We start from the raw sequence: 24232 nt of genomic DNA on the forward strand, positions 1-24232 counted from the left end.
TACCTGAACTCTGCACTTAGACCTTCCAGTCCAGACCTAATGAACAGACCGGGAGCTTCATGGCATTTTAATCGAATCTGTTTCCAGTTCGAGGTCGGCCATTTCTCTCAGTTATGATCATTAAGGTAACAGGGACAGCCCAAACTCGATTACCAGCTCCAAAAGTGAAAGATGTTTGCTCTGAACTGGGACCTAATGGGTTTATCTGATGGTTAGAGTACAGGTTAACCCATTGGGGTTAGACCATTAGACCAACAAAACAACTCCTGACCTCTCTGTTACCACAAAGTGGTTTATAGAACGTCTTGCCCTACACACTTCCTGTAAAATTGTCCAATCAGATCCTCAGGAGTAAAATCAGGAAAAACTTCAATTTCTGTGTACTTACACTTATAATATAATTGTATTAAAAAAACATGGAGGACGTTACCTTGGGTTCGTACTGGTTCAGACATGGGACTGGGGTCACTCAGGCCCTGTGTGTTGACAGCACGCACCATGAACAGGTAGATGGTGTTGGGTCGAAGGCTTTTAACGGTGAACTGGGTGGTTTTAACATGATCCGCTACCGTCTGCCAGCTGTTACTCACAGATTGGCTGAGAGATGCAGAAAAAAATCCATTTCACAAATGAGTTAGACTCCAATAAAGACCTGATGACTTCATTTGAACATTAGGAAGGTAATTTACTCAATGGTAAATTGAGAATACTGACTTTGCAAAGTAGCTGACATTAAGAGAGCTGCAGATTAGATCCACATTACAGGTTTTATGCGTAATCACCAGCTAAAAGATGCCATTATAGGCTATTTTATTTGAGGGGCTCAAACCAAAGCCAGATGCCAAAGCCAAATCCCTCTCCACTCATCTATACCTGAATGCTTCGATCACATAGGAAGTGATGGGCGAGCCTCCGGCCAGGCCTGGCTGCCAGGTCAGAGACACGCTGTTCTTGGTGACGTCGGTGACCTGAGGTTTGGAGGGTGGACCAGGCAGTTCTCCCTCTTCTCTGTTCTTGATCAGCACCACCCCACCAGATTCTGAAAAAAGATAAAAGATTAGATCATCTACTTACTCACTGAAGTGACAAAGCTTAACAAAGCAAAGCTTAATAAAGTAACAGAGATGGTTGGTCCATCAATTGAGCATATGTAGCCTAGGACGTGAATCAAACTTAAATATATTTTAAATGCAGGTGATGTGTATAAATCGTATGCTGTGCTGTTAGCTAAACATTTTTGCTACTATGTTTTCTCATTGGAACTCTGGCCAGACAAATGTCAAGCGTTATGTCTGACTTGTCGTATGGAGTACCTTTTACTTCCAGGAATGCGCTCCATGACGTTTCACCACTTGAGCTAGCAGCCACACAGGTGTAGATCCCAGAATCGGAAAGCTGCAAACAGACCATTTAAAATCTTTCAAAAACTTTTCACTTAAAATTAACTCAACATCTCAAGAGTACCATGACACGTCGCAGGACACTGGTGTAAGCTTTATATCTTATGTGGATTTACATGGACCAATTTGTGGTAAGTGCTGATGCTAATGTGGTTAATGAATTCTGCTGTGTACACTCCAGCATTTACCCTGCTGGCAAATTTACCAACTGCAACAAAAGGTAGGCTAATGCGCTTAGAAAGGGCAGTAGCTGAAACCTTCCTGGACCGATGACAGCTGGCGTCTATCCCCCCCTGCCTTTATGTAATCTTCCTTGCATTGTTTGTTACCTTTCATCACTGCGCCTTGCCTTCATTTATTAGATAAAATGTCAGTGCTGGGCAGCTCTGTCAGCCATAATGGATATTCCATCGAGGACAAATGGGGGGTGTGGGGACTTTAAATTCAATATAGTAGTATATGTGTGTGTATGGATAGATTGGACTCTGTCCAAGCTTCCACAAATGATGCTTGGGAGACCTGTCATATAACTAAGTGATAGTATCAAACAATTTACCGAAATCAATATTTTGCATTCATCTCTTTAATGCAATATGATTTCCCTCAGCCTGAGTGTGCTGTGTCTTACCAATATCTGATTGAATACAGCTAAGCTTATACATCATACTTAGACACCCATAGTCTCTGACAGCCAGCTTCACATATACACACAATAAATAAAGACGCATGTGCTTTACCATCTATCAAAGTTTGCCTTCTACAAAAGAGATTACATTACACCAAGCGAGGTTATGTTTAATATTATACAGCACTCGGAAAAGGAGAAGAAACCGACAGGAAGGAAAGTAGGAAACCATGATTTTTACTCTTACCCGTATGTTCTTGATCTGAAGGCTGCCAAGCTCCTGCAGGGACATGCGAGGATCTTTACCCAGCAGACTCACTCCATCCTTCAGCCAGCTGATGGTGGGAACAGGTTCTCCAGATGCTTGGCACTTTAACAGAGCTACACTGTCCACACCCAGGGTCTGATTGGATGGGCCTTGCCGGATGATTGGAGGTGGCCTGTCTGTCAACACTGACCAAAGAGAAAGAAAAACAGTATTTACCCCTATCATACCAACAATAGGGGCAATATTTCATTTACTTTGGAGAAGTATCTGAATGGTTAAGACAATGGGCTACTGGTGCTATTGGGAAAATGCCATCATTGCCAAGCTGCTACTCCTGGACCAATGAGCAAGGCCCTTGAACCAGTTGTTCAGTTGTATAAATACTCTGAATAAGCATAAGCAAAAAGCCATAAAAAATTTAAATGCTTTGGTAGACGCTTTTATCCAAAGCTGAAATTGAGCTGTAAGTGGTTAGACCAAATAGTGGCATTTTAGCAGAACTGAGATTCAAACTCATAACCTTTTCAGCAGTTGCTGAGCCACCACTGCTTTTTTCCCTTCCACAACCTCAAAGATCCTTCTAACATTACCATTAGTTTGTTCTCTGCAAACCTTAAGCAGAAACTGTTATCCAAAAATGCCTTGAGGAACCATTTTATTCAACTAAATTACACAATGATCTAGGTGCCAGGGCAATCTTATATTTAATTTCTAAAAATCTAGTTTCAGTCATAGCTTGAAAGCATCGTGTCTGTGTAGGTTTCTACCAGGCTCTCCAGGTTTCCTCCTACCTCCCAAAAAACCAGACTAGGTGGACTAACTGTGCTAAACTGCCCCAACACCATTCAGGGCGTATTCCTAGCTGGAACCAAATGGTGATGATGATGAAGGTAAAACGAAGGCTTGCTGGTAATCCCAGTATCTCAAGATATGGACAGAAGCCCTGGTAGAATTTGAGGAAAACATCTATAAAACTAGAACTTCAAGGAGTTCCCCATTTATACCAAAAACATGACAACTTCTTGAAATGTTGTGAAAATTTTATCTTCAACCAGACCAGACCATGCCATGGAATGCCAGACCTGGCTACAGATGTTGTGGGTTAACCTGAGAACCATAACTATGCTTGCAGGGAAGAAGCTGGAGAATAGTTGCCTCTGGTTTTTTTGTTCACTGATATGAAATATATAGTACTATAATAATGTGTTAAGAGTAAATAAGTCACTCTGGTTATAAGAAATAAGTTAAAATCCTGCAAAGCATAACAAAAAGCTAATTCTAAATTATAATATAAGTTACAATTCTGTCCATAAATGTGTGATTTTCAGTCAAGGCCTTATTACTATTGCTTTTCCAAATATCCACAGAACAGCTTTTCCTTTCTTTTTTTGCGAAATATTGGCCTAATATTTGCAAAGTGCTAGGATAAAAAGGTTCTTGTAATCTATAATTCCTGGACCGATGGCAAGCTTTTATCTCTGAGAGGTGAATGATACATTGCCTCTTGGCCTCGAGGCTGTTATAATGAGCTGCTATGGATTAATGAGAGCAGACCTGAGGGTACTAATTACAGCATCTACCTTTAACCTTTCTGATTGTTTGGCCTAACATCCTTCTTCCTCTCTACCTCTCTGTGTGGCACAGGACGTTGCCTCAGTGGATTTCCACCATTTACCTTTGCCATGAAGGATGGTATTTATTCTGTTCAAATCTCAGAAGCAATGCTGAACGGGGCAAGGGGTTGAAAAGATAGCATTTTGATATATCAAAGAGGATTAGGCTGAGCTTAATTTAAACCAAATAGCGATGTTCAGATATCACTCCTTCCTCCTGCTAGCCAGACAGCTAGCATCATTAGGCGATAGGTTGTTGTGTGGATTAATTAGAATTCTGAATTTAAGACCTTAATTAGTTATGCTTGAAGCTGATCACCTATCAGTGTATCATCAAAACATCATAAAAAAGCTATTAGACTATCGGAAATTTGTCTTTTCTTACTTTTTCTTGAAGCTTCACTCTTTGTACGAAAACATTATAGTGTATCATTTGTGTGTCAGCGAGTTTTAAACATTTTGTACATCGAAATTTAATTGCTGATGCAGCCAAGAGCTACAAAAGACATGTCCTAAGTTGCAACTTACATAATATTTACATTTTTTCCATTGTCTACAATCTCTGTGAATAAAGAAACAACTTTCACCACAGTGGGCTATTCACAGACATGTCTCTACATCAAAATCTATTTGTCAAGCCAGTCAGGATAAAAAAGCATGATTTATCTCACTACTAGTATGATATTTACATGGGTTGCCATCCCCCAGGGACAAACAACAAAAAACAAAAACAAAACAAACCAGAAAAAGGACTGCAGCATCGACTTCATGTGTCAAGATCTAACTGGTGAGCCAGCCAGGAGTATTTAAGAATCATTTAAAGAATAAATGCAAAGCTTAGCCATTTTGCAAGTGTAGCACAGGTAGACTATTTGTATGAGACACGTCATGGTGTAACAAGTAAAGAAATAATCTAAACATTGATGTGTTTCTTACAGCGAGTTTGCTAAATCAAAATCTTTGCAAAATGTGCAACAAAAATGACTTTTTTTATAGAATAAACAGAGCTTAGGCACACGCTCACACTGTGGACAGCTTCACTATCTGAATGAGATGGTCATGGTGTAACATCTCTGCCAAAAGATCTCGAGAACATTTTTAAGAATGAACACACATTTCTGTGAGGGACAAGAAGTTCACTACTATTCGTGTTGGGACAGAGAATTTTCACTTCACATAATGGCAGGTTTATGACATTAGGGAGGAAACTGAAGAACCCAAAGGAAGCCCAGATGCATGGAGTTAAAACTCCACACATAAAACCAGTGACCTTGTGGCCAGGAATATACAAAATCTAACCAAAGTTCAAAATATTTTCATGCTACAGTTGAAGACATTTTAAGACAGATTTCCAATCTAGATTTTTATAAATTGTATTTTTTAGTGCTAAAATCCTCAGCAGCAAGCTTCAAGCTAGCGCTGCCAGTCACTAAGATCAGACAGTATCTAATCCCTGCCTGTGAGAGTGATGGTGCCGAGTATGTGTATTCGGAAACCATGATGGAGTGACGAAAAAACCTCGACTGAATAAGTGTCTGTGTGTGTGTGTGTGTGTGTGTGTGCAAGAATGACATGACAGATTGATGAGGAGATGGTTGGACTCTTAGATTAAAGGGGCCTTGGTGCTGTCTGCATCAGGAATTTCTCATTACGCTTCTCCTTGAACCTGTCGGACTCCTGTTGCCCCTCGGCTCACTAAATCACGCTGTTAGAACTGCAGGTGCGACCGTGATCCTCCGCCCTCGCTCTATGCTTTTTCCACTAATCCCTCGCTCCTGCTTTCCTTCACTCTACTCTCTCACAACCTGTCGATACATTCCAGCACGAGGAAGCGTTTTCTCTGTACTAGCATCAATCATACGCACATAAAATGTAAAAAATACCCAGAACCGAAGAAGATTTATGTCATGGCATGATGAATCCTGGATTCTGATTGGCTGGAATTAATGGACAGATTATTTATATCATTAGAGGTTTATTTGTATCTAATGCTTGTGTTCTAATATGTTATCGTTTCTATAGCAGCAACTTAGACAGATACAAGTTCACAAAGATTGATGGTTCATATCTGTACTCATTACACTGGGGCCTTAACATTAACTACGGGATGCTGAGCCTATAATATGGAACCCGGCACCCAGTCATAGTGAGTGCACCTACATTTATAGTTCCGCAAGAGCGTACACATAGTGGAAATACTTGATCTGGGTGCATTCGTACGAGCATGTCTGATGTTGTCTGGGCAGAGCTAGGGAGCAGGAAGTACTTAATGTACGCATCCAGCTGGCTCTGTGTGTTCGTGCTGCAGAACCCATGAGGTATAAGGCAGGACCAAGGTATGAACTGTTATATACAGGATAACTGCACTCACGTAGTTGGCATTACCCGTCATGTGTGATGTGAGCGATTGTGACAAATTTTAATAAATCTTTAAATTAAATTAAATCTTTAATAATCTTGTGATGTTCCATAATCTGATCAGCTGTAGCGACAGCACAGATTTCTATCTCTGCCTGACGGATGCCTACACCTGGCTGCCATGTCAGTGCATATATCTTAGCTTTGCGGTCACTATTGTACGTTTTTGGTGTTAATGTGTTCCCGGAGTCTCTGGTGTCAATGCTTTATAGTTTCCTATACATTTGTATATATCGAGTCTTTCATTTATTTTTCATTTATATTTATTTCGCTTGTAATTTGAAGCATTCATTGGCAAAAGAATTTCCTTCTGGATTAATAAATCTCTATCTTATCTTATAACAGACAGCAGTAAGCTGTAGGAGACAAGATCTGTGCTTTTTTCATATCATTAACTTTGAAAGAGAGAAAAGCAAAGCTGATGAAGGAACAACTGTTTAAGCTGCTAAAATGTAAGCGATAGCAGGAGCTAACTTGTTTCACGGACATTCCTCAAGACTGAATGTAAATCTTTACGGATGAAAGAAGTATGATGTGGAGTCCTAATAAATAACAGTCGGTCAGCATTGGTGAATTGCCGTCATGCCGAGAGGAATAAAACACTTCGGAACATCATGTACTATAAATCTTAGCAGCTTTAGAAAATATTTTTTTAAAAAAGGGTTCATGTTCAAGGTTAAAACTTGTTGCAGTCTAAAAAGACTTTCAACTTTTCATCATGAAATCAAGGGCATTTCTTTAGATTTTTGGGAACAAAAAAGACCCCTAATAAAAAGCGAACTTTTTTCACTCCTCTTGTCTTTATAGCGTAGTTGCTATAACAACACTGCGAGGAAGCAGAATCCACGGCATCGAGCGTGCCACTCTGTTCGCTTTGTGCTGTATAATCGATGCTGCTGAGGGGAAAAAAAAATCAAGGACAAATTCCAACTCGAGCCACGGCATCAATAGAAACGCCACACAAAGACGTGCTGCTCAAGTGCTCCTGCTACGGAGACACGCTCAGTACACACTCAGTACAGGGTCTGTTCATGAATCACAGAAAGGTCGGAGAGATGAATAAGGTGAACTGAAAGACAGGGACAAAGACAAGGGAGATGGGAGGTAGGAGGAGAGAGAGAGAGAGAGAGAGAGACAGATAGAGAGAGAGAGAGAGAGAGAGGGGCGGCTTCTCTGAACCTTTCTGCCAAAAGAGTATAAAGATTTACAAGATTGTAAGGGTTTGCTACATAGTGTGTGTGTGTGTGAGAGAGAGAGAGAGAGAGAGTGAGAGACATTATACCATTATGTGGTTTAGAATTATTCAAAACGAATTATGTCCAAAATGTTTAAATGCCTTTTCACGCCAAAATGCCGAAAATTCACCAAAATTTTAATCAATCGTGTGTGTGTGTGAGTGTGTGTTTAAGACACATAATGGCTTTAAGACACATGTAGTCTTTTTCCTTCAGAACACGTATAGCACACTATATATATTGTATTGATTGTATGTGAAATGTTTGATTTTTATGTTAAAGCTGTAGTTCAGGAAATTCAGAAAGTCAGAAGAAAAACGCCGTTATGTTTTACATCAAAAAACTATTTTTGGACCAGTTTAATCCTGTAAATCTTTTCCAGTTCTATTTTAAAACATTTTATGCTCTAATTCAAACACAATTTCCCTGCAGCAGCCATTTTAACTGCAGATTGTGTTTTTAACACATTTGAGAAAATCTAAATTGGTTTGACCTTTTAAAAAATAAAAAATAAAAAAACATTTCTTAATGAAGTCCAATTCAGCATAACCCTTAAAAAATCTCTTTCATTCCACATGCGAGTGTTAAAAATATTTTTAAAAATGACTGGAAAAATAAACAATTTGTTAAGATAATGCCATTTAAAAATATCAAAAAATTAAATAATATTTTTTTTTCATTAAAAATAAGAAGAATCTGTGAAAAAACATCTGCAAATGCAGAAATCCTGAGTTTAAAGAAATTTGAGGAAACATGAGAAATAAATCCAAACAAATGAAAAAAAAAAACACTAACAAAAATTAGCATGATGTGAAAAAAGAAATGAAAAATAAAACCATATAGGAAAATAAATAAATAAATAAATAAATAAATAAATAAATAAATATGTTAATTAAAAAATGTGAACAAAGATGATGTGGAAAAAAGGTCTCCAAATGGACTCCATGTGAAAAAAATGTGAAAAGAAAAATATTAAAATAAAATAAAATGAAATAAATAAAAAATAAAATAAAATAAAATAAAATAAAATAAAATAAAATAAAATAAAATAAAATAAAATAAAATTACATTACATGAAATGAAATGAAATGTGTTTTTTTATGTTGGTAATGAATGAATTTGTGCCTTTCAGGTCTCCATTTCATATCAATAAAGACATCATGAATTCAAACAGAACAAATGAAACTGATGAAACTTTCTACAAATAAATAAATAAATAAATAAATAAATAAAATAATAAAAAAAACAGAGTGAAAAATCTATGCAAACAGAACTACCCCAGCTCCATCCTTCTCCATCACTCACCATCTGTTACTTCCAGTTGAGCTTTGGCGAGGATGCTGCCAGCGACCGTCAGTGCCTGGCAGATGTAGTAGCCTCCGTCTGCTCGCTGCACGCCCGTGATGGTCAGATCTCCACTGGGTGAGACGGAGAAGCGGCTGTTGGGTTGTTGCGGCTGGTTGGGAAACAGCAGGTTCTGCACAAACAAACAATAAGAAGGAAAGTGGAGTAGTTAGCTGAGCTGGGATTCCTGTGGAGGTGAGGCTGATGGAAACCTGAGTGGAAATATGATCAGTTTTCCTGCTCTGTGCTGAATATAAGCAGCTCTGAGCGTGAACACAAGTGCAGTATTCAGACCTCAGACTTCAGCACTGGTCAGAAGTTATGCAAAGTGGGAGGAGATTGGACAATATTAGGTCCATAGTTTGATGTAGTCATAATAGGTTATGCTGTGCTGAAACTGTAAAGTAACAAGAATAACTATCACTTTTAAGTACAAAAATGTTGTTTTTTCTGCGTTAACTGGTTTGAATATTTGATTTGGCACAGGTTCTGCACCGGATATCCTTGGCACAGATTCTACACCGGATATCCTTGGCACAGGTTCTACACCGGATGCCCTTTCTGACACAACCCTCCCGTTTTATCCGGGCTTGGGACCAGCACTGAAAGTTAACTCTTCAGTGGCTGGGTTAGTGCCCTGCCCGGGATTCGAACCAGGGTCACAGCAACGACAGTATCAGATCCTACAGCTGGACCACCATGAGGTCCTGTATTAAGTACAAAAATATGACTCATTAATTAATAGTACTTTAACTTCCACACAGAGAGTGGATCTTAAGAAAAGACATTGCAGTCGTTCATATATTTGTAGCCAGAGACTACCTGAACTACGTAATCTACCAGACTACTAAAAATAAACTCCACAGACTCAACACTAACTTATTCCATGATTCATGTTTTCCTAAACTTTCCCTTTAATAAAACAGTTCACTTTGGTGCTTGGACCCTTAAACATAACACACACTCTGGCGTCAAACTGTGGAAAGGTATTCTTTAGGGTAGAATGATAAAAAAAAGTGAACAATCATTCATATATGACAATTTTACGTCTTCAAAACTGCTTCCTTGGTCCACATTTTCTATCCCATTTTTTTTTATGGGTTTACAGGCGAGTGCTTGTGTTTAAAACCCAGTGGTCCAAACCCCTACGAAAATCCCTGTCTCTGAGGCGCAATAAAAATCTCCATGCGGTTGATTTTAATTATCTGAAGAACAGGAGCATGTAAAAAACAGAAAATGAACTTAAGCATGTGTGCAATTCTCAAAAACTCGAGTCACCATCACTAACCACTGTCCCATATCTAGGCCAGAATGTTACTGTCCCCCCATGTCTTCCAGCGATTAGTTCAAATTCCAGCTAATAAAAATCAAAAACTGGTCTTTAATAAGAACAAACATCCCTCTACAGTCGACCTAACTGAAAGATCGAGGTGAGTCGGAGGTGATTCCATGCTAATTCAGATTCCCTCAACAGTTTTTGCTAATTAGCAGAATAATGAACAAGCTTTTGCTAATGGGCGCTCGTCCTACTTAATGCTTAGTGTGCTGCCACCAGCCCCGCCCTTTTCCCCCCATTATTTTTATACATTCTTTCCTTTTTTTCAGTCCTCAAACCTGACTTTCAGAGGAACATTAGCTGGATTCATTTACACCTAATGACTGTAATGCAGCAAAATTATAACTGTATGTTGTGTGTGTGAGTGTGTGTGTGTGTGTGTGTGTGCGTGTGTGTGTGTGTGCGTGTGGGTCTGTGTTTCTTCTAATTAACCATTCTAACCATGAACACATGATGGATGTCCAGCCCATTATCATCGAGTGTGAGCGAATGGGTTCTTTCGGCAGTAATTACTTAATTACTTCATGTCTTATTTAATCATGAACATGTGTACATACAAAATGAAAGAGGGATATTCTACAATTTGCTCTATTTATTCAGACTAAAATATTAAATTGGAAAGAAAATGTGTGTGCAAAGCAGCCATTATGACCAGTTTGATAATGAGCGTACGGTGAGAATCTCCTTAATGGGAAACGTCAGTAATTATCACATTACAGAAAGCATTGCGATATATATAAACATGGTGGATGAATGCTTATGGTTTAAACTTACCTGACTGCCCTCTTTCTGCCAGAACACAGCAGGCTGAGGATTCCCTTTGGTCTCACATGGAAACGTCGCTGTACGACCCTGAGCCACGATCTGGTCCCGAGGTCGGATCACGAACTGAGGTGGTGCTGGATCAGAAAAGCAAACACAGCGAGGTTAGGGAGATAAATAGTTCACCAGACATCCAGAAATATCATGCTATCGTGAAAGGACTAGGATGGCACCAGTGCAACTACGAGAAGCCATTCATCCGGGAAGAGGAGGAGGTGGAGTCAGGATGAATGACGGATAGTGTCCGAGCATTACACCGGTGAGGGTTAGTCATTGCACTCGACTATTTATCATAAAATTATAACTCTTAAATAATCCAAATATGTTACATACAATACAGTAGAATTCTTTTCTTCACATATCCCAGCTGAGACACTTGGGGTCAGAGCAAAGGGGCAGTTATGATAAAGCACCCCTAGAGTTGGTGAGGGTTAAGGCACATGCTCAGGGACCCAACAATAGCAGCTTGGTGATGCTGGGGCTTGAACCCTGACCTTCCAGACCACTTGAGCAACCACTGCCCTAGTTAAAAACCGTTATATAAAATTCTTTCTTGCAAAGACACATTATTTCAGGATTTTTTCAGGAGTTCATGTTCCACTACATGTCTGTTTTAAACAGAATAAACGCATACTTCTCCGTCCAGCTGTCTTTCTCCAAAGAGAGTAAATAAAAATTCTTCTTCTTCTTCTCAATAATTAATGTACAGAAGTATTTATGCATGACTGGCCACAGCAGAACCCACGGTGGTTCATGTTTTAATAATGTACAGGGGTTTTTTTATGATACGGAGTGGTTCTGCAGAAATACGCTGCTCACTAAGCTAGCGTAGATGTCCCCATGAGGATGCTGCCTCTAGAGTTGAGTGAACTTCTTGCTAAAGGTATTATATAAAGCACTATTAGGATTGGACTTATAGAAATAACTGCAGGTTTAATATACGGCTGTTTTGTCCGAACTGAACTTGAAGATTGCTGTGGGAGAAGTTCTGCTCTTTTCAATCAGCTCTCACTGAAAATAGTTTAAAATGCAGAACGAATTAAATATTTCTGGTGTTTAACAGGACGTATCAGAGTAAGAGAAGCAGGAATGTCCAGGGATTTTAGCAAAATGTTATGGTCATGTGACTTTATACTGATCAGACTTCATCCTGAATATTAAAACAGACATATTTTTGTAACCCATTCCGACTTTCTTCCATTTCCCCCTTAAAACATTTTACACCTAGAGATTTCTTTTGATTAAATTTATCAACAGGAGATAAAAATACAAGCCAAGGTCTCCATTCTTTACATCTCGTATCAGCAAAAGCCCACCACTCCTCAAACTCTAATGAACCAATTAAACCCTTCTAGCCTTTCTCCAGCCTCTAGTAACATCCACCTCTAGCACCACTACTCGTCCGTTGCTAGTCTTCCAGACTTTCCCTTCAGACTGGCTTTCTGTGCAAAGCACCACAGATGTCACGCTAATGAGAAGGTCAAGGTGTCAAAGAAGCTTGCTTTTCCCTCCATTTCTCTTCAAAGGCAGGAAACGACAGCGGGAGTTATCATGGAGATAAAGTATTATCGCCTGGTTGTTCTACTCCCTAGAAGATCTGTGGTGTGTTGGCTTCAAACGTTCCTAACATGAATTAAACTGCCACCATGAAACATGCTTTTTGGCTTCCTCTCAGCTCTAATCAAACAGCGATAATTCAGAAGAAATAAACTATGCAAGGTAAGATATTCCAGGTTCAAAAATGATGCTGAAAACAAATATGTGAAGCTGGGAGACCATCCAATCCACCTCAACAGATGGAGCAGCAATTACTTGAGGGGTAAAGTTACCCAAAGCTACGATACCTCCCACAATGAACAGCATGGAACCTGACAGAGAGCATCACCGCTACTCCATCTTCATTTCTAAAGAAGCCTTCGCACCCTTCACCAATTGTCAGGTAATTAAACGAAACAAAAAGCAAAAAAAATTAGGATAATTTGTCAGAATTATAATGATGGAGAAAGGTAAAAGGCAGATGAAGGCAGAAATCGGGAAAAGTTCATCTGAGCCTGGATCCGAGCCAACGCTATATTAATAAAGTTTAATAGAGTTTAAAACTTTCTGTGAATTCTATACAATTCAATTTAATTGTAATTGTATAGTGCATCGGACAGAAATATATAAATGCAGTAAATAAAGTATTCAATAATTTTCAATTTAGCCCTAATGATCAAGCCCGAGGTGATGGTGTTGAGGAAAAACTCCCTGAGACATCATGAGCAAAAAAAAAACCTTGAGAGGAACCAGGCTCAAAAGGAATCCTCATCCTCACTGGCGGTTGTGATTATAAATCATTACTTTTCTAGAACTATGTACTTCATGGACAAAATTGTGTAACCATGAAATGAATTCTAGTGTGTACTGATCACTGATGGAAACTTAAGATTCATATCAAATCAAATCAATTGCACTCCACAGCTGTCTTCATGGTTTCTCCTGTAAGAGGAACCTTCCACAGAAATCTCACATATCTCTAGACTGCCCATGTGGTCCATCTTCAGCAGATCCTACATCTCCAGAAGACATTTCTGGAGCACTACAGCTTTTCAAGGGCACTTTTACAAGCTACAAGCATGTTTGATTTGATTCCTGCAAAGGAGTCAATTCAGATTCGACTCATTTTGCAATTTAGTTGAGAAACCTAGGCATGAAAACACACTAGGTTTCTTTTCAAAAGAACTTAAAGCTACCAGTATGATTCTAACCATCTAAAAAAGATCAAATCTTACTAAATCAGACGAAACATAGGACTTCTGATGAGTCTAGTTTTCTTTTCCACTCAGCAGGAAGTGACTTGAACACTAGCTTCACTTTCTTGGCTGGGTTTCACAAAGAGGATTCACTTTCATTAATAACTGGGAGCCTTGTTGTACCCTGAAAGGAGAAGTTCTCTTCAAGTCCCTTTATCAAGTCCGTGACAGTCTACACCTGCGCAAGACATCCAACGGTTTAAAGCATACAGAGCTTCACAACAGGAAATAACACAAATCAAGCTAGAGATTAAGCGAGCGTCCCAATGGTCTGCAACATCTAATTTTATAACTGTACAAAAAAAACAAAGAATGTTTTTCAATGCTTTTTTTTATTACATCAGAACAACCCAAAGAACTGAGAAACGATGAATGAAGAGGACAAAAACGGATCATTATTTTCCCACTCAATGACCGGAAGACATATCTTATAAACAGATTCATTATTATTCTCTAAATGTTAGTCTATCTATCTATCTATCTATCTATCTATCTATCTATCTATCTATCTATCTATCTATCTATCTATCTATTTATTTATTTATTTATTTATCTGATTTATCTGGGTTTATTTTTGGCAAAGGCTAAAATATTTCTATGAAATATCAAATCTATCCATCATCACCAAACTGGACTTTTTTTTTCTTGCCAAATCAGACCCTTCCCTTATATGGTCATAGTTTCCTGTTCCTGTTTACACTTCCCTTCTTGTAACTATTTGCTTTCCTTATTTTATTTTATTTTATTTTATTTTATTTTATTTTATTTTATTTTATTTTATTTTATTTTATTTTATTTTATTTTATTTTATTTTATTATTTATTTATTTATTTGCCAAATACTGAAATATTTCTTGAAATTTCCTGCTTGGATAACGTCATCAGCTATTTGTTTAAGCAGCTTATTTCTCCACGTATACGCCAAGAAGTGCTGGAAAAATCACAGCTTTATCTCCTTCGCTCAACGTTAAATAAACGTCTCCTTACAGAAAACGACAGCAAATCAACTATTAATGTTGCTATGGCAACAAGTAGCCTTGATATAAACCTTTGATTTGCAGTCAGAACTGCTGTTATGGGAAATGAATCAACATCATCTGACCAATCCAGAGTCCAGAATTCAACCGTGTCATGAAATAGCAGACAAGAAAGGTTTAATCTAATAAAACTCTCCAGATTACTAAAAGTTTCTGATTTATTAGTACATGCTGGCAAAAACATCTTGAGCAGCAACAGACAAGAAAGTTCCAGAACCCCAGGATCTCTACCATGCAATGGAAAAAGACTTACTAACTAAAGATTAATCCTAGCAGAGCTTTTTCAGAGGTGTTGGGTTTATTAGTAATAATCCAGACCAGCAGGTTAGTAGATTAAGGAGAAAGTTTGGTGTTAAGGAAGAAGGAGAAAACAGAGGAAGGTCATGCAATGGAGGACTCATACGATGGGTACTTACCCACAGGGCGAGCTGTAGACACGACAATGGTGGAGTGACGGAAACCACAACACCGATAAAGACAGACGAAACAACAAGGAACAAAATAAGAGAAGAGAATGGAAGGAGACAAAACATAAACAAAACCACAAAGTTAGAATGAACTATGATCGTGTAGCACTCCAGGAAACACGACCACGGCAGGTCTCGATAGCAAGGGATGTGGACGAGGTCTTCTACTTAATGTCTGTCCAGGTGAGGGCTTTTAATTTAACCCTGGGGCAATTAAACCTGATCTAAAATGAGTCTGTCAGCTTTCAGTGTGTTTTAGACATGTGTTTTTCCCTCTGTTGGAGAACCTTACACAGAATTTTACTGGTTGAAGATCAAATTCGAGCTGCTTTTTAGATGAACAAACACTCAGAGCATCTCAGAGAGCAGAAATGGGTTTGATATCAACATTTACTTTGAAAACACATAATTTGTGTTGAAAAAAATCAACCGTTTTTATTTTCTTGGAACTTTTCTATGACTATATTAACCCCTAGTAGGCTAAAATCCAGAAATCCTTCTGAAACACTACAAATTCTTAAAGTCCTGAGTGTCTACTCCACCACTGTGGAGTGGAACATGACAAAGACACTCAATCATCAACATGAACAAAACAAATTCTAATTTTCTGCCCTGTTAAAATCAGTGAAATCAATCCTGGCTCTAGTCTAGTGCCCCCTGGTGGTGAGGTGATAATTTTTTGAGTTCCTGCAGAGGTGAGAGGGTCAAAAAATGTTCGTCTCAGCAGCAGACACCAGACATTCTTCTCACATCATCTCATTATAGCATGAGGTGAAAGTCTGACACTCTTCACAGCCCTGCTATCGGAGCTACGCGACCGGCATTAATAACATACACACACCCAGCTTTCAGAAAGGAAGAGGCAAAACATGTACATCACTGACAGCGAGACAGCCAAGGAACTGAGACAAGGAGGAGGAGGAGGAAGACGAGAGTCTGACGCAGAGACCCAGCTTCATGTTTAATGCAGAAGTAAAGCTGAGAAAGCTGGAGTTCAGGCTCTCCGTTCACCAAAATTCACCCCCTTCTCTTTCTCCTCCAAGAGTTTAGCTCCATCAAGCACATCAAACCGCATCTAAATCCTCGATTAAAAAGCCTGAAAATTGAAGGCGACCCCACACACCCTTCCTTTTTTTTCCCCGAGTCTTCCAGACCCCCTGTGCAGCTTTAAAGCTCTCCATGGAGCACCTAGGCAATTTGATTTAATGGGACGAGAAAGCAGGGGAGAGAGAGAGAGAGAGAGAGAGAGAGAGAGAGAGATAGAGAGAGAGAGGTAAAGGAAAGCGATTACAGCTAAATGTTTTTATTAACCTCACCCGGCCCGGCTGTGCATCACAGGGTCGGTCTGCACCAGTAAACTGTGAAATGGCTTTACTGGTTTTGGCCACGGTGGAGTCATGGAGACATTGTGTTTGTGTGTTTGTGCCACTGGAGTCGGACGGCAAGGGAATAGTCAGCTTTTCTCTCAATTCCAATGATATAAATAATTAAAATAAATACAAGAATCACAGACACTCTGGATTGTATCTTACCCAGTGAGTGAGTGTGTTACTTAAGCACTGATGTAGGTTTTAGTGAAGCTAAAAGAAAAATGATTACTGGAAATTACCTCAGGAAATTTCTGAGTCTAATATATTGACAAAAAAAATAGAACTTACTGAATATCGGTCAATATTGCTGACATAATTTTTTAAATATTAAAAACAATTCTTCATATGTGTAAAAAAAATAACAAACAATATATTTTGATATATTTTTATATACAAATAATGTCTCAAAAAGCAATAACAAATAGCTAAAATGTTTAAACGTATTTTTCCATACATATTATATAAAGAGATTATTTTTTTCCCCTAAATGTTATTTTATTTAGTTTATTTTTTATTTATTCTCTGCCTGCCTACCTGCCTATCTATCTATCTATCTATCTATCTATCTATCTATCTATCTATCTATCTATCTATCTATCTATCTATCTATCTATCTATCTGTCTGTCTGTCTGTCTGTCTGTCTATTTTTATTTTTTAAATATTTCCATGACACATAAGATCTATCTATTATCACCAAGCTGGACTTTTTTTCCCCTGCCAAATCCGACCCTTTCCTTATATGGTTATAGTTTCCTGTTCTTGTCTACTCTTCCCCTCTGATGATTGGTTGCTTTCCTTATTTTATATGTATTTATTCATTTATATATTTTTATAGGTTTTTAATTGTCTGTATAAACAGGCTACTTTCCTTTTTTTTTTTTTACAGATACTAAAATATTTACCTTGAATATAAATCAATCAAATGCTATAAACACTGCTAGACTTGACACACATTCCATATACGGTCATGGTTTCCTTTTCCTGTTTCCTGTTTTTTCCTGCTTTCCTTATTAATTTTTAATATACACTTTCCTTATATGGTCATAGCTTCCTGTTCATGTTTACTCATCCCCTCTGGTGACTTTATCTTATTCCTGGTCAGCTGTATATTTTTCCTCAGACCCTTTAACAGCGGACTCACCTCTCACTGTGAGAGTCCCAGAGGCCTCCACTTTACCCACACGGTTCTCCGCTACACAGGTGAAGGTTCCTTCGTCAGTCGTCAACGCCTTCTTTATCCTCAGCACATGCTCCTCCTTATCAAACCTGATATCGTACCTACAACACACACAGAGGAAATACCAACCTTTAATCCATGTACAGGATCTTTTATTATTAATATTATTTGACCAGGAGTTTGGTTTCACCTCAGGAACCTTTTCAGGAACCAAGAAACCTTAGGTGCATCTCTAGTAGAAGATCTAGAAAGGAGTCAAGGCTTAGTTTTACTTCCTTGTTCCACTTTCTGGAACTTCCTATGCTCTAAAAGTTTACAAACACTGAACCAGGAAGTATAATGGTGGAGCTTGAGATACTAAACATGACTAATTGGTCAAATCCAATCAAGGAACTTTAGATGCATCTCCAGCAGGAGATTCAGACAGGAGTCAGAGTTCCATCTTGATTTACTTCCTCCCCTTTCTGGAACTTCCTGAGCTATTAAAGTTTACAAACACCGAACCAGGAAGTACAACGATAGAGCTTCAGACACTGAAAAATAATTTGATTGCTTGAATCCTGGCACAGGAAGTCACCAGTTTTGCATCAAGCCACGCCCACATCACTCACTTCTCTCATGCCACCAGAAGTCGCAGCACTCGTTAGAGGCCAACGATCTCGATCTGCAGTCTATTTCCTTTAGATTAATCAATACAGGGCAGCACAGTGGCTTAGTGGTCAGCACTGTTGCCTCACAGCAAGAAGGTCCTGGGTTCGAACAGGCAGGGGCCTTTCTGTGTGGAGTTTGCATGTTCTCCCCGTGCCTGCGTGGGTTTACTCTCATTTCCTACCACAGTCCAAAAACATGTGCATTAGGTTGATTGGTAATTCTTTGGTCCGTGTGTGGTTGTCTGTCTATATGAGTGGCCCTGTGCTGGACTGGTGACCTGTCTACCACTGCATTTTGCTCACTGTGTGCTGGGATAGGCTCCAGCAGATCCCCATGACCCTTATTAGGAATAAAGCGGTTATAGACGATCAATGGATGGATGGATGAATCCATACACACAGAGTAGCTGTTAAAAATGGAAAAAAAAAATTCTTTTACGCCGTAATTATAGTGTAGCTCGGTGCATCAAAATCCGTCCAACTCCATCTGGTTGTTGTGAAGGGTTTTTTTTAAGACAAACATTCACGCTATTGTTCGGAATCACAAAAGGGTTAACACACTCGACATCATCAGGAACAGACAGAAGAGTGTTCAAACAGAACTGCAGGCTTCTTTTTTTAACACACTACATAAGATGGTGGATCAATTATTCAGCAGTGACACACTACACAAACGAGGAGAAGACTTTCAGATAAAACCTGATGCTTTCAATATTTATGAGGCATCTGCTCTGCTCTGCGTTGTGTGTGTGTGTGTGTGTGTGTGAGTGTGGCCACAAATGCTTGTGCAACGATGAGATACCCGAGATCATCTTAATATCCACGAAGAAACAAGCTTGATTTAGATTTTAACAAAATTAATACACACACACACACACACACACACAAACACACACACACAAACCAAATAAAAAAAGAAAACGATCCGAAGAAAAACTGAGAGACGGAGCAGGTCAAGATGTCCAGCTTCATAATAGTGAAAACACTGTGACCTGAACACTGATTTGTGTGTGTTTGTGTGTGTGTGTGTGTTTGTGTGTGTGTGTGGGAAGAAAGTGTGCTTGAAAAGTTGACAGGTCTTGTATGTTGGCCTCCTACATTGCAGGAGAAAATAATTGGCATCTTATATGTGTGTGTGTGTGTGTGTGTGTGTGTGTGAAGCCGGTCTGACAGCTAGACAACAAACTGCCTGCAGTCTGTCATTCAAAATCCCATTTAACACCCAGTAAAAAACGCAGAGAACGCTCAGCGCTCCACATCCAGTGTCTGGTAAAGTCCAGTTTAAATAAAAGAGAAAAAGAAGTGGAAAAATAAATAAATAATAAAGTTTAGACGGCAGTCCGCTTTAGAAATAAAGCGAAACCTCCCCCTGCTTTATTTCACACTTTATAAACCTAAAAAAAACAACAACATATGCCAGAAGAACAATGAAAGGCGGCGCGAGGCGATCGGCCGTCTCCTCCTCGTAAATCACCCCGGAGTAATGTTCCTCCGTCAGCTGCAGTGTTTTTACCCCACTCACTCCACCCAGTGTTCACAAACTCACAGAGACTTCAGAGACGGACGCAGTGTTAAATATCTAATTCATCTCCCAATAACACCATGTGCTCTTAATCTGAAAGAAAAAAGTAAAGCGGCTCTGTCTGTCTGTCTACCGATCTCTCTGTCTGTCTGTCTGTCTATCTATCTCTCTGTCTGTCTGTCTGTCTACCGATCTCTCTGTCTGTCTGTCTGTCTATCTATCTCTCTGTCTGTCTGTCTGTCTGTCTGTCTACCGATCTCTCTGTCTGTCTACCGATCTCTCTGTCTGTCTGTCTGTCTATCTATCTCTCTGTCTGTCTATCTGTCTATCTATCTCTCTGTCTGTCTGTCTGTCTATCTATCTCTCTGTCTGTCTATCTCTCTGTCTGTCTATCTCTCTGTCTGTCTGTCTATCTATCTCTCTGCCTGTCTGTCTATCTATCTCTCTGACTGTCTATCTGTCTACCTATCTCTCTGTCTGTCTGTCTGTCTACCTGTCTGTCTATCTATCTCTCTGTCTGTCTATCTGTCTGTCTGTCTATCTATCTCTCTGTCTGTATCATAAAATGTAGAAATGTGTTGCTTGTGTTTATCTCTCCAGTTATTTCCTTCTCTTTTTATTAAAAATTATTTAATAAAAAAATTGTTATTTTCATAACTTTTCATTAATTATGAGAACATGTGCTTGTAACTTTTCCTCAACACTAACTATTTATTTTTCTCCCTCAAGGCTGGCGCTCTGCCACAGTCTCATTCCACATTCCTTCAGTGAGTCTGTTTCCATGTTCAGCAGAAACTTTGAACAGAATCCAAACCGTTTAAAGCTGTGTCTCGTGAGAGGAACAGCTCCATGAGGGTTAATTGTTGCGGTTTTTACGCTGTTAGTGTAGAGGAACAGCAGCGCAGCACACTTGTGGAAAGTTCTCGAGCAGATAAAATAAACAGAGACGGATTGAGTGTCGTGAAATTCGGTGCTCGGGGGTGAAATCGGAGAGGCGGAGAGGACTGATGACAGCATAATGGTACGGGAAATCCCGGAGGAGATGGTAAGTCCTGTAAGTTGCAACATACGTGACTTAAAGGATACTTTTGATAGATACTGACCACTGCAGACCGGGAACATCCCACAAGTGCTGCAGTTTTGGAGATGCTCTGATCCAGTGATCTAGCCATCACAATTTGGCTAGATCACTGATTTGAATCAGCACAGCGCTCTGAGTCGTAGCTGATACACGGATGTGTTAGTGTGGGATTACTTCTGTTACTATGAAGTTAAAGCTTTCTTCTGACTTCATTTCAAAAAATACAGCACAAACCCATCATTGGAGTTGTAAGATGTTGAGTAGAAAAAACACAGAAATCACAATAAAGCTGGACAATTCGAGACAAAAATATGGATAAACTGCTCTGGGTCTCTTGTTTGTAATTGTTTTAGTTAAGTGCTATGTTAATGTTTATGAACTAAAAATTCTCGTACCAAGCATGTTCGTGGTATGTTTATATTTTATATATAATCACAGTAAGTTTAGCATGTGTCTTTTATTTTATCTTACTTTATTTTATTTTACTTTATTTAAATTTACTTTACTTTACTTTATTTAATTTTAATTTAAATTGACTTTATTTTATTTTTATTTGACTTCATTTGACTTTATTTTATTTAATTTATTTACAATGTTTATTAATTCTATTAATAGTACTGGCTGCCAAATTAAATAATTACATTTATACGTCAAATATTTAGCCCCGCCCACAAATTTAAGACAAATAACAAGTGGTGAAATAGTGAAATGTGTTAAATCCTCCACTAATGCAGCTCAGCCATTGCGGCGCATCGGTTGCCATAGCAACACGCCAATACAATTCAGGCTCCTTTTTCATGGGTGCCATTACTTTTTTTCCCCCTAATTGAGCAGCTAACCTTGCGTGTCTAAACATTTCAAAGTATTGTTTTTTTTCTCAATATACGAATAAATTAAATTAACTGAATTATTAAACGTGATGCTGGAATTCCGTATACATGTTATATCAGAGTAACTTGTCCAATAATATTGGAATCTGAACTGGATCGATGTTACGAGGTTGTTTATACACGTTTCTTGTGTAAAAGCTCCTGTGAAACGAATTACGAGTAAATTTCATCCTATCCATCTGACCTGATTCGTAGATGAATGAATCTTTCAGTTCATATCAATATTATGACATCACCTATGACATCACACTATCCTCCTTTCCTCTCTAAGCCTTAGTTTGTTCCAATATTTCAAGTCTCATCCTCCAAAGTCGCTCCCCATGCTTACATCTGACTCTTTGACCAGGGAAGCACTAATATCTGAGCAGCACACAACACACTGGAGTCTGAGGCAAAGAAACTCAGCTTTTATGGAGAAAAAATGAGAGAGAGCTGAGAATAAAAAGCAGAGAATAATATTTATAATGTCTGATAAAGTGAAAAAAGGAAGAAGAAGAAAGAATTTGTTTTTAAGCCCAGAAAAAGAGAGACAAGTTGAGAAGCTTATTGTACATTGTCCAGGGGGCTGTGTGTGTGTGTGTCCTTTACCTCCCCCCTAGTGCACTCTTCTGGGGCCGATCGTTCCCCCTGACCCTACGCTTCATCAGCATTCAGCCACCTGACCTAAGCTGACCAACCTCAGTGAGTGTGTGTGTGTGTGATGGTTTGCAGTGTTGTCCCTGAGTCCCTGATTTCATTCACTGCTCAGTGAAAACCTAACCAACCACACACTCCTTCCATTAATATCTCCATCCTCTGCTTGTAATAGTGTGTGTGTGTGTGTGTGTGTGCGTGTGACACACCTGTGAGGAATCATTTAACAGTTTTTAACTATTTTAGATTTTTATTTAAATTGTTGATTAAAATGTATTATATGTATATAAAGTATGTAATAATATAAAGTATTATATTATTACATTGCTGTTTTTCTTTTTATAATTATTTTACATTTATTTTTCAATTTTTTAGTTTAGTAATTAATTTAGAAATATTTTAATCATTTAATTAAAATTCATTTTTTTACAAATTTTATTTCATTTATTTAAAATATTTATTAAATTCTAGTAATAATACTGGCTATTTAATTCAATAATTTAATTTATACTATTTAATTTTATATTATTCTTTTTCTATGTATAATTGTGTATAACAATTTTTGTAAATAGACAATTATATTTTTAAAATTATTATTATTATTATTATTATTATTATAGTACTTACTTTAGTAACAATTTAAAAATTAAACTGAATTAAAATTTACATGTTTATTTTATTTTATTTATTTTATTTTTATTTTATTTTGAGCTTTCCATTTTACACCACAATTTTTATTTCTCAGTTATTCGTCTATAATATTAACCTGCGCTTATCTTTTTTCTCTTTAAAGGTGAAGCACAGGAATGTAAATGTTATCATCCCAATCGCACGACCTTGCCGCCTGAACCTCGTCTTCCTCCTCACGCTCATCTTTTCCTGCTGATGTTCGACGCCTTCCTCCACACCTCCATCACGATGCAGCGCATCAAATCCTTCACCTGTTTACTCTGAATCACACGTGTGGCAGCGTAGCATTCGCTTTCTTTATGACTAGCATTAAACGTTAACGAGCAGGTACGCGTGAATTATTACATGGAACAGGAAGAGCAGAGTGATAATTTTTTTTTTCTGGCAGAAATCCATCTTTCCTTCTTCTTTCTGTCTATAATTGCATAACCTGAAGGTCGACTGCTTTCCCTGGCTGTCTGTCAAACAGCGTGTCTCTGAAGTTAGACATTTAGAGAGAGAGCGAGGAGATACATGGAAAACATGAAGTGAAGAGAGAGAGAGAGAGAGAGAGAGAGAGAGAGAGACAGAACGTCAGAATTAAAAATCTAGCGAATTAAAAAAAGGAAATAAAGCAGTAAAGACAAAGCCGTCCTCGCTCACTTGCACCGTCTCCACCGACGCTGACGGTAATTATGAGCAGCACAATAACGATTAATTGAATAATTTGATTGTCATTGTTTTCCCAAAACCTAATTAACTTCTTCATGCGCTTTACAGAAACAAGAAAGTGTGATGCCTTCATTAATGTCAGACTTAAAAAATCAGAAATAATGACTGTGTCTGTTCAAGCTGATAACAAGAATTATTTCACATCATCATC

At 38.4% G+C, this 24232-nt stretch overlaps 1 protein-coding gene across 11 annotated transcripts in view; it reads right to left on the reverse strand.

Annotated features, from left to right (window-relative positions):
* robo2 (roundabout, axon guidance receptor, homolog 2 (Drosophila)) overlaps window positions 1–24232 on the reverse strand; it is a 229083-nt gene that overhangs the window by 55797 nt on the left and 149054 nt on the right. For 7 of the 11 annotated variants that reach the window (XM_058413726.1, XM_058413734.1, XM_058413725.1 and 4 more), the window contains exons 6-13: window positions 17869–18005; window positions 15306–15317; window positions 11014–11138; window positions 8865–9036; window positions 2273–2478; window positions 1314–1395; window positions 874–1039; window positions 431–597 (exon numbers count right to left, since the gene is read on the reverse strand). In XM_058413726.1, coding sequence (XP_058269709.1) covers window positions 431–597; window positions 874–1039; window positions 1314–1395; window positions 2273–2478; window positions 8865–9036; window positions 11014–11138; window positions 15306–15317; window positions 17869–18005 — 1067 coding nt within the window. The remainder of the gene's footprint in view (window positions 1–430; window positions 598–873; window positions 1040–1313; window positions 1396–2272; window positions 2479–8864; window positions 9037–11013; window positions 11139–15305; window positions 15318–17868; window positions 18006–24232) is intronic. The other 4 variants (XM_058413730.1, XM_058413724.1, XM_058413732.1 and 1 more) reach the window with 1 other exon arrangement.

The sequence above is a fragment of the Hemibagrus wyckioides genome, linkage group LG17, assembly GCF_019097595.1.
Source record: "Hemibagrus wyckioides isolate EC202008001 linkage group LG17, SWU_Hwy_1.0, whole genome shotgun sequence".
NCBI lineage: Eukaryota > Metazoa > Chordata > Actinopteri > Siluriformes > Bagridae > Hemibagrus > Hemibagrus wyckioides.